This window comes from Enoplosus armatus, chromosome 15 (assembly GCF_043641665.1).
Source record: "Enoplosus armatus isolate fEnoArm2 chromosome 15, fEnoArm2.hap1, whole genome shotgun sequence".
Taxonomy (NCBI): Eukaryota; Metazoa; Chordata; class Actinopteri; order Centrarchiformes; family Enoplosidae; genus Enoplosus; species Enoplosus armatus.
Window position 1 is genome coordinate 15,444,385 of NC_092194.1, and position 11,469 is coordinate 15,455,853.

Consider the following 11,469-nt stretch of genomic DNA (forward strand, 5'->3'; position numbering starts at 1 on the left):
CACTACAACACACTCGTATTTATTGCCTTTCATTGCCTTGAATAATGAAAGATGGCGTTGCTGGCCCGTAATGGTTGTCAGAGCTTTGCTCTGTGGCCTTTTTGGGTGGCGGTGGTTGTGTGACGTCCCTTCCTGTGGGCTTGTTGTTGGAATATGTGGAATCAAACTTATCTTCTGGACATCAGCATGGAGTCAGTGCATATTCAAAACTTAAATCTTATTCCCTTTTCTTTTTTGTGTTTTTCATTTCCTGTATTATAAGAAAACATTACCAGAACACTATTATTTAGGACCACTTGATTTATTTTTCCTCACTCCAATGAAACCTGAAGGTCAATTGTGTAGTGGTGTATAAAAATGCTGTTTTTTTTTCTTTTCTTTATTTTGTATGTAAACCAAATGTAAATTATGTATTATACTGAGTGTGCCAACCCCACTCTCTCTAGAGCCAGGCTCTCTCTAAGTGCCAACGCTGTGGTCATCATCAAAGGACCACCACCTGAGATGGTCCCCCTTTTTAAATAAAACACACCGGAGACTAAAAGGATAGATGATTAAGTACACACAAAGACTTTATTCTGTATTTAAGATTGAAGATTTAAAAGATAATCTGCTGTTTTTTAAGAAACTGTAATTATAATTGCATGTGCTGTTTATTTTGTGTTGGAAGTGAGGGCTTTGATGTTTTCATTGAAGCAGAGCCTTTAATGAAGAGGGTTCAATCAGTTGGTTATTATCGATTATTGATTTACATAACTCTTGCCATATTTTTTTATGTGTTTCATGTATTTGTTTCAACCACTGTTGCCTGATCCTCATTCAAACATGAACATGACTTATGATCATTGCCGCCTTCTAAGAGAGAAACATAATGACAAGGTATCTGTTTTAAATTGAAATAAATTTGTTCCTATACTTGCTCATGGTGTGTGTGCTGAGTGGGTTTCATGATTTTTGTGTCCGTATTGTGATTTTCAAGGAAATTGTTTCAAATCTAACAAACTACTTCTAATGGGAGCATATAGTATTCTTGTTGTTTTTCTGATGACGTGATTTTTCCAATAAGATTCCCTTGCTCCTGTGCGGCCACTTAATATCTAATTTCATTTATTTAATTCATAAAATATCCTTCAGGGTCTGGTTGTCCTGATGTAGCTGCATTTTTCAAGGCTGTAGGCAGGACTGTGTTCGGATTATCTTGCCTTTAAATGCTGCTGCTGGGGCCCTTGGTTGGTTATCTTATTGTTTTCTCTTTATGTCATAGTAGTATATTGTGGCTGCAGTAGAGCTGACCATTGTAAGCAAATCAAACTGCCACCGGGGGCCAAATTAATTTAAAATGTAAACCGTGTTTCTGATTTAGTAATAATACCCAAAAACAAAAGCTGGGGGTGCAGTATTTTGTTACTCTCCAAGCTCCTGGCTGTCAGCTGGATCTGGATCTAAAAAAAAAAAAAAGGGATTTTAAGATTTCTGACAATTCTTAGTGGTAGTATAATAAAGGCAGTAATGCACACAGATGCCCCCCAGCCCCAACAAACGCCACATGGGGCATTGAAGGGCAATGAAGGGCCAAGAACAACACAAACTGCAGTTGTCTCATTTTCTATAAACCAAAACGATCAGCAAATTCTGAAAGATAGTATAGGACCAATAAATATATACACACCAGGGTTTTAAATGTCTTTTTTCTTTTGTTTTCTGCTTTTTCTTTCTTTGATTGAGGTTAAATGTTAAATTATATTTAATGGTTTCTTTGCATTTGCATCAGGATTTGATTAATTTGTTAGGGGGGCCCAGGACGCAAATTTGCTGTTGGCCTGCTATTGACCTCCCATCTTCTGTGCATTACATATTTATCCTGTCCCCTTCAAGTTCCCATTCAGTACAGTGCTAACAGCAGACTACACACAAGAATAATACCCAAGGTTTACTGTGTGTCTGTCAGTTTGTGGTAACTGGATTTAACACAGCTTCAAAGTAAAATTGTGCAGCATGTGAATATAACATTAAGTAAAATAATTAAGGTCTTGAAGCTCCATTACTACACATGGCTACAACTTTAGGTTGTGCCACCTTAGTTGATAGAGAACTTCAGTGGTGCAAAGTTCCTCACAAATTACAAAACACAATAGATGCACGGTGAACCTGGGACTTTTAGGGGCCCATTTGGGGTACCTGATTAGCCCGGTTGACTCAGCTTTAGGGCCCCAGAAGCTCTCGCCCCGGCCTGTCCTGGCAGCTGCGATGAGCGGTTCAGTTCAGCTCTGTGTCACACGGGGCGCCCGCTCCTCCGCTGCTCGGTTTGATTTCCGGGTGATGCTGCTCTTCTCTTCAAAGCAGAGGAAAGTCGGGGGCTCATGTGTCAACATCCAGGGTTTCCCCGGGGAGGTGTAACGTTAACGTTATTCCAAAAAAAAAAAAAACCTAATGTTCCTTTGAAGACCGTTTTCTTTTTGTTAGCCGACTCATCCTCGGAGGCAGCGGTTTTTCTGACCGCAAAGACCAGACGACGATCTTCGGCTCCTGCTGCTTTGACGCTAGCTAACGTTATTTTAAACGATGACAGAGTACAAAGTGCGAATAGCGTCTCCAATCATTTAATAATATCTGGGGACCTGTTAGCTTAGCCAGCTAGCCTGGTAATTCGATTAGAACAAGGAAACACGGCGAAACACACTGCTGACATGATGTTTCCTCAATCAAGGCACTCGGTAAGTTGGCTAGTTGAACTTGTCCCAGTAGGAAACTAAAACAACTAAGCGAGCTGAGCTAATGCTAGCTAGCAGCCGACAGCTGATACTAGCTCTGCTGGCTGCAGGTTGCTGACAGCTCGTCTCACAATGCCAGACCTCTGTACACCTCCTCACGACGTTTGCACCGTTATAGTTGAGGAGATAGGGCAGCTTAAATCTTGAAATGAATCTACACACTAGCTATAACACTTGCTTAGTTGTATTTGGCTGCAAACACAGTCTGTCGCTAGCTAGCTGTTAGTCAAAACAGCTAATTTAAGTTGATGGTTGAGTCCATGAGAGGAAGTTATTCTGCGTTGGTTAGCTTAATTCACTGTTTCTACTGTCAACAAACCAAATAGCGTAAATATAAGGGTGCAGCAAATGTATAAACAGTTGACTTTGATAAAAAAAAAAAAAAAAAACGTTTGGACAAAGGGAAGGGAACAGATTTTACCTCTGAAAAATTGAATTAAATTTACAAAGGCTTCTGCAAATGTTGGGCAAATTAATTTCCTTTGTCAGCTATTAAAGAGCTCAGTGAAACAGCATTGTAACTGGTGAATTTAAAGCAAAATGAGACAAACAACTGCTCCTCGAGGCCCAAAAAAAGAAGCTGGTAAATCATTCAATATGTTTACTATAACAGTCCAAGAAGACATGACCAACTAATGGCAAACTATCTACATTAAGTAGTCACCATCAACAACCAACAAGTGAAGAAAATTAGCTTTTCAAAGAGGTGCACACTAAAATAGACACTTTTTGAAAAAGGCCTTAATTGAAGCACCACTGGAAACTTTCCAACAATAATGGATCATGTTACAGCAGTTTGCCAGCTAATCAGTCATTTTTCAAGCAAAGAGGCTAAAATTCACTAGTTCCAGCTTCTCAGATGTGACTATGCTGGTTTTCTTTGTCCTACGTGATGGTAAACTGAATATCTTTGGGTTTTGGACCATTGATGAGACAAAACAATCAGTTTAAGTATGGCAACTTGTGCGCTGAGACATTGTTATGGGAATTTCTCACTATTCTCTGTCATTTTATTGACCAACTGATTGCTTGAGGAAATAAGCAGCAGATCAATCTATAATGAAAATAATCATTGGTTGCAGCCCTATTCCTATTTTGATATGTTTACCATAACAATGTAAGAATTTTGTGACCAACTAATGGCAGACAAACTGCGTTAAGCAGCAAACACGCAGAGCAGGAAATGACCTCTGCGAACCACAGGTGAGGGAAGCGCTGCACAAGCAAAATAACACAGACCATAAACCAAAGCACCACCGCAAACACTCCCACAGTGGTGTCTCACGATCATATAAAGTCGCATGTCAAATATTTGTTTTTAAAAAAGCACATATATATTCTTGTTGGTTAGTTTCAACATGTGACTGCTGTTCCTGTTTCTGAGGCAAGTCTGTATCAAAGATCCTCCTGAAGAAACAACGAGACATTTACAGGAATCTTTCAGTGCCTTGTGAACATGACGGATTTGTCAGTTATTTTTATGATAAATCAATTAATCTTTCAGTTCAGGAAATAGTGAAATATTCCGGTCACAGGGTGACGTCTTCAAATAACTTGCTTTGTCTGACCAACATCTTAAAACCCAAAGATACTGATTTACAATTATAGCAGAGAAATGCAGTGTATAAAACACTGTGCATTTTGGATGCAGAGTTTTGACCCCTGTGTAACCGGGTGAGTCCATTCTCTCTGTTCAGTCTCATAATCCCACTGGAAACCTCTTGCCCTTGCGCCACTTATTTAGAGAGCAATGAGGTTTAGGGCATTAGATAAACCCTGGATTACAGCTTTGGACTGGTGGTTTAAGTTTAGTCTATACATATCCAGACTTCTAATGCAGCCTCTAAATACCTCTCACATATGGTCAGCATGGGCACATTTTAATCTTCTGTAAACACATTTCCTCAATCACCGTGGTCCTGAAAGAGTTGAGCCGGCAGATGTTGCATATCAATTTGTCGAGTTAAACATACTGTCTGCGTCCTTATCTCACTTTGCATTGTACACTCAAGCTCAGACACGAAGCCTTGTTTAGTCTGACCTTCATTTTAGCTATCCTCTCAAAGGGTTAATCTCAGAGGTCAAACTACTGTGCTTAAACAAACCCAAGCACACATTCATTGAAAGACACACATTTTTCAGCGGCAGGACACAGACATATACACCAATGGAACCAGTATCTGCAAAGGACATTTCTAATTCCTTTTATTTCTGGACTGGTTGGGAGGTGGTTAAGTGAAGGTTGAATCCAAAGTGTGGTTTCAGACTGAGGGTCTGCACCTGGAGCAGCCTACAGTGAGAGGGAACATGTCTTGTTTGGATGCGGGGCTCTTTGTGAATGTAATTTAGGCCCCTGTGTGAATTTTATTAAAAAATGGATCATGTTGTTGTGTTTCGCAGGCATCCTCTCAGTCCAGTCAACCTCTCAAGTTCACCACTTCTGACTCCTGTGACCGCATCAAGGATGAGTTCCAGTTCCTCCAAGCACAGTACCACAGGTATGCAGCCAACACAACCATACGCACACTTAATATAATTTCAGTTTGAAACATCTCATCTTAGAGCTCAATTTTTGTCGTTTTCTGGGAGTGTGATGCTTAATACATCTTTCTGATTAGCCTGTCGACTGCCTTAACATAGATACGTTTTAAGATTTAGCACGTTTTGCATTTGCACTACAATCATGTGTCTGTATTTGCCATGGCTAGGAATATGTTGGCTATTTATTGGCTTAAAAAAACAACAACCATGTTGTTGCCTCCCAGCCCTAAATGCTTCTCTAATCGAACACATAAAATTCATTAGCATTTTATTTACCAGTATTATGAGACGCAACATAGCATAATGACACTTAAACGAATAGTTCAGCATTTTGGGAAATACACTCCTTTGCTTGTTTGCTGAGACGTAGATGAGAGGATCGATGCCACTCTCATGTCTGTATTCAAAATATGAAGCTAGAGCCTGCAAGAAGCAATCCGCTTAGTTTAGTATAAAGCCTAAACGATTCCTTGACAGAACAGTTGCATATGTTTGCCTTTCAGTGTTTTAATATTTATGTTCTTTTTATACCCAGTTTGAAGTTGGAGTGTGATAAACTGGCGTCTGAAAAGTCAGAGATGCAGCGTCACTATATCATGGTAAGTGTTGCATTAGGTGTTTTATCTTTATCTGATCTCCTGTAATGTACCAACCAAAGTCACTCAGTGTTGCACATAGTGTCGTACATAATCATAAATTTATGAGCGGACAACACTTAGTGGCTACCTCAGCTTCACTTATCACATGATCAGCGACGGATATATGCTTTTAAAGCTTCTCTGGTAGACAGTGATCAATTACAGATCACATGACAAATCTATCGCTGCAGTTGATTATGATGTTTGTCTTTTTCTCCCTTTTTGTTTTGTAGTACTATGAAATGTCCTACGGGCTGAACATTGAAATGCACAAACAGGTAATCACTGCCTCCTGTAACGATCTTTCTTTCAGTAGCCCAGATGTGGTAGTTTGCTGACGTTTTCTTTTCTTTTCAGGCTGAAATAGTGAAGAGACTGAATGGCATCTGTGCTCAGGTGCTGCCTTACCTGTCACAAGAGGTAATGAAGCTGGCGTGTTCACAAATATGTTACGACCTCCGTCTATTTTAATCCTATAAACAACTAGTAAATGTGAAGCGACCGACTCTTCTACAGTCTCGTCACTTGTCGTCTCTTGTGCTTAAGGTTTTCCAGCTATGTTAATGCTCTTAGATCACCATGTGTTGTCTTTTGTTTCAGCATCAACAGCAAGTCATGGGCGCCATAGAGAGAGCCAAGCAAGTCACGCCCCCCGAGATGAACTCCATCATACGGGTGAGTGAAGGCTTTTCTCCCTGAAAGTGGGTTTAGATGATGGATGAATCGTGTCTCATCCCAAGTATGAAATAAAACTAAATCAAACCGTATGTAAACCAGTCATTGTCCATTTTTCTAGCCAATAGATTACAATGACTCTTCATGTATTGAGTGGATCTTTTTATCATTTTTTTAATGATCATGTTTTAATGAGATAAGTTAATTTTGTGTAATAAGAATGTTTCCTGACAAGATAAAGTAATGTTATAAAAACACAAGTTTATTGTTTAAACAGAATAATTAGTGATAAAAATGTCATAACATGAAAAATATATATTTTATAATGTGAAAAGGATCTTGTTGAAATGTGAAAATTACTGAATGGTAATTTACTATAATTTTTAGCTGACAGTTAACAAGCTAGCTAGCTAGCATTGCTATTATGACTGAGTAGCTCTAGTATGTTCGTGACTGGCTAACCGGTAGCTCAACAGCTACAATAGTTCACCAGCTCACCCTGTGAGCCGTCATTACTTCACCTTCTTTTCTTGCGCCACCTATTTTATGGATAAACTTCAATGTGTCACTTTTTGTTGTGACGAGGACTTAATGCCAAACATATCCTGAAACACGATGTAGAGATGATTCATCCCTTCAGGTTCTGTCAGATTTACAGGGGTGGTCACAAAGATATCACCCATCACAATCCATAGTCCATGCTACACCAACATCATGTTACATTTCTGTATGTGTATGTACTCAGTATTATTTATTTATTTATTGGTGTATTTAACAAGGACAGTGCCCATTAATAAACATTGCTTGACTAGCCAGAGTTAGCCAAAAGGCTAAAAAATAATATAAATAATTTATCATAATAGTTTGTAAGCATGCAGAGCAATAATGAAAATCATTTGTGAAAAAATGTTCGTGAAAAAACATCATATATGCATAGGACATCCTCATACTTCATCGTCGGGTACTGATTAAAACATGCAACACAGAAGCACATATTACAAGACATGCAAAGTAAGGAAATTCATGTTGATAGAAATAGGCACTAAATAAAGAGTATTGTGCTGCATTATTACAAAGCAGAAGCTCTAACTTATGAACTCAAAGTGTTTGTACCTTGTGTGTGTTTTCAGCAACAGCTCCAGGTCCAACACCTGTCCCAGCTCCAGGGCTTGGCCCTGCCTGTGACCCCGCTGCCCCTGGGACTCACCCCTCCCACCCTGCCCGCCGTCTCCTCCAGCTCCGGCCTGCTCTCCCTCTCCTCCATCCTGGCCAACTATTCCCACGGCCAGGCCCAGGCGGTGAAGGAGGACAAGGCCCGGGAAGCTGCAGAGAGAGCGCCCCGAGGAGACGACGGGGACAAGTCAGACTAGTTCAGACACAACAACAAGATTAGGGAGGGGGGGTGTGAAGTGTCGACAAAAAGAAAGGTAAAACTGTAACTGTAAATGGAGATTGATGTAAGTCTGGCTGCCTGTCTGCTGAGTGTTGATGTAGAAGAGTAACTGCAGGGATGATGACAAGCAGAGAAGGCAGGGCAGACACTTTTGGATGTGCAGAGAACGAAACTGCTGAATGGCTGAGAGTGAGAGTTAAATGTTCTTATTATTTAGTGGTAATAGACTCAGTTCAGGCTTCTAGACTTTAAATAGATGCTTTTTTTTAGTGTAAGCCACTGTTGTTAGGCTTAACCAAGATAAATGTTTTCCCATTTGGAGTGAGAGCCGAGGATGAAAGCTAACAGCAGTGTCCCTTACGCGGATCTGCCTCTCGCAGGTTTATATTTCTTACTTCTTTTTGTTATCAGATCTGTTGCTACAATCCCTCTGATTGTTTCCTCCTGGCCCCTGTCTGCCAGTCACAGTAAGCAGTTCCCTATAAGTCCGTTCCCTCCTCTCATGACGTACAATAGCTCCATCACTGGAGCTGTTTGGACATTAATACCATTCATTTATTTACTTGGAGCCAAATTGAATCTTAGTCTGATATTAAATGATGTTTTTAAAGGGACGTTTCACTTGTCAGGTGCATTCAAACCCTTCAAACATAAACTGATGCGTCTTTTAACCATTTTTTCTTTCTTCATACGACCATACCACTGGATGCGTTACCTTAGCTGTGTACCTCAATCCCCAAAATAAATGGGATTACATTACATTACATTAAAAACCTATAGTTTGTACAAATGGTAGTATACCCATACTGCGGGTTAATTTGTGTTTCATAGGCCTAGCTGCTGCTATGCACGCTACATGGCATGGACCATGACTCGTCTTTAAATGACAAGAATTTAAGCTCTGAAAAAAAATTGACTTTATTTTGACATGTTGTTTTCGTGAAGTTAAAGACAGGCAAATTAGACATTCAAAATGTGTCTGTGTGTGTTCGAGCGAATGTGATCGGAAAGAAGAAAACACTTGTTTAATTTAACTTTATTTTTTTTCTTAAAGCACCTTTTATATCTTCCTCACCCCCCCTGCTCCTGCCCCTTCCTGGTCCACTCTTTAACTGACCAAGACAAACTTGAAAAGGATTTAAACTTAAGAACCAGACGGTCGTAAATACATACATGTACTGTATTTCTGGAAGTTAGCACACTTCAGTTTATACTGAGACTGTATCAAGCACCTGTCTTTTCCTGTGTTGTTTAACTTGTGTGTGACTGTCGGGGGAAGCTCTTGCCCCTTTTTTTTATTTTCCAATTTTCTTTAATGAAGAATGTGTCCGGGGTGCGTTGCTAAAGCTCTGTTCTTTCAGAAAACAACATATTTAAACATCAGTCTCACAGTCAGAATTTGTGCTCCAAATTATTGTGTCCTGTTGCAAAAAAACTCACCTCACAACTTTAATTATTGGAACCACTGAAAAATATGGAGACATAGATGGTGATATAGATGTCTGGAACACTCATACAAAAACCTTTTTAGATTTTGTATGTAGTATGGATTTGAAATCCACTATAGGTGTCAAGATACTTCATCAGAAGTGCTTGTTGGTGCTTCTCCACCCAACACTTTTCAGACATCGTAGGCGCTGCGTCTGACAATTTCTATAAGTTTCCAAAACTGTGAATCCCACATTCACACTCATTTAATACAGCGATTGGACTTGAACTTCTCCTTCCAGCTCTGTCACTTTCCATGTGGACAAACGAGTGCAAAACTGTCTGAAAATGTGCACTGTAATCCAAATTCAAATCCAGATTTCACCCCACTTTTAAAGTGTGGCCGTTTTGAAACCACTACAAACACTTTTGCCTTCTGACGCGGTCGGATGACACGTCATTCAAACTAGTTATCAACTAGTGTCATAACCCGGCTCTTAGACTGAGCAGGTTTTGAGTATGTAGTGTGTTCACTCTGTTCAGTCTTTTTATTTTTATTTTTTTATAAATATGCTCAAAACAGTCAGTATGCAGGCAAAAAAAACTTGATTTTTTTTTTTTGAGTGTGCTGTTGATGGACTCTATTGTCCCACAATGCAATGCACAAAGGAAATGGAGGAGCTACTGCACACAGCTGGAAACAATTTAAGCTAATGGTAGATAATGGTGAAACAGCCCAGAAAGCAATTTTTGGAAAAACATTTTAATGTTCTTTTTGTTAAGTTTAAATGGGAGTGTCTTTCTAAAGTGGCAGTTTAATTGACCTCCAATAGAGCGAGTGTTGTATCATTAGTATAAACTATAAAACTGTTAAGTATGTTGATTTCTTTAACTGCAACAACAATAAACTATAAAGGTTAGTATATCGTTCATACTGGATTTGGGGCTCAGATTTGAGGTGTGTGGTTGAGAGATAGAACTGTTCATATTTAAGGCAGCAGGGGGCAGCAGTGCTCTCTCATTGATCATTAGTATGAAGAGTCTAAAGAGGTCCAGGTCTGCTGTGTTCACCTTATTGCCGCTGCTGTTCTCTTCTCGTCTTCATTTCCCGACTGTGTGCCGAGCATCAGTTCACTGCAGGCGTCGGCTGTTATTCCCCTGTAATGTGAGTGCTGTCCAGAGCTTTGACAACCCACCTTTTTAACGTCTGAGCACGTCAGAGATCAGAGCTTAAACCTTTCCTTTTTATTTTAATTTGAAAAGCACTTAAGTTGTGGCTCAGTGCTCTTTTTTTGCTTTTTTTCTTCTTCCTGTCCGTGCTAGTGTTGGGGAGCTGAAGACTTTCCCTCCCCGGAGATTTGACCTTAATATAGCGAGCGCGAGAACAGATCATTTGCACTCTTTATACTGACGTCAGTCTCTGTAGAAAACCTCTTTTGGCAAAACTCAGACATATGAATGGTATGTGTGTTTGTTTTTGCTGTGAAGGGCCAATTTGTATACATATGAATATATCAATATACATATTTTTTAAAGCATTTTTGTATGTTTCAAAGCTGCTTTTTAACGTGTGTGTATCATGGAAGATTTGGTGTTGTATGTGTGCATTACAAGCCTACAGTTAAGAGAGGCACAATGTTGTATACCATGTCGTTTTTTTCCTGTTTTATCTCCCATTCTCTCAGTAGGCAGTAACACTTAACATTGTTTTCTAGGTTTGTAAATGTTTTATCTTTTTTTTTTTTTTTTTTTTTTGTGCAAACAAAAACCAGTTTAATGTGTTTATGAACACAGTCTCATTTTAAGATACCTGGGGCAAAAAAAACAACAACAACAAAGATGTAAACAAGCAACTGTGTACTCTAATGAGAATGAATCAACCTTTTAGCAGTAAGGAAGCTTCTCTGGTGCCTTACAAATAAAAGATGTGATTGAGAGTGGCCATTTGTCTTTGGTTGGTAAGACTGACGCGATCCGAAGGACAAAAATGCGACATTAAAAGGGCATCAGATCGCTTCAACAC

The 11,469-nt window shown here is 39.5% G+C and overlaps 1 protein-coding gene across 1 annotated transcript; it reads left to right on the forward strand.

The window, feature by feature from the left end:
* The first annotated feature begins 2,369 nt into the window (after nucleotides 1-2,369).
* On the forward strand, nucleotides 2,370-11,383 carry LOC139297311 (TLE family member 5-like). Its single transcript, XM_070919931.1, has 7 exons — nucleotides 2,370-2,714; nucleotides 5,172-5,269; nucleotides 5,848-5,911; nucleotides 6,184-6,228; nucleotides 6,308-6,370; nucleotides 6,551-6,625; nucleotides 7,756-11,383. Exons 1-7 carry the CDS (start codon nucleotides 2,688-2,690, stop codon nucleotides 7,993-7,995), a joined length of 612 nt encoding a protein of 203 aa, XP_070776032.1. The 5' UTR covers nucleotides 2,370-2,687; the 3' UTR covers nucleotides 7,996-11,383.
* Nucleotides 11,384-11,469: the final 86 nt, after the last annotated feature.

Excerpts from the sequence above, each read along its gene's own strand:
- LOC139297311 (XM_070919931.1), top strand. The coding sequence starts at position 2,688 with ATGATGTTTCCTCAATCAAGGCACTCG. Across the intron at positions 5,270-5,847 it reads CTCCAAGCACAGTACCACAG|TTTGAAGTTGGAGTGTGATA; the intron begins GTATGCAGCCAA and ends TTTTATACCCAG. Across the intron at positions 5,912-6,183 it reads TGCAGCGTCACTATATCATG|TACTATGAAATGTCCTACGG; the intron begins GTAAGTGTTGCA and ends TTTGTTTTGTAG.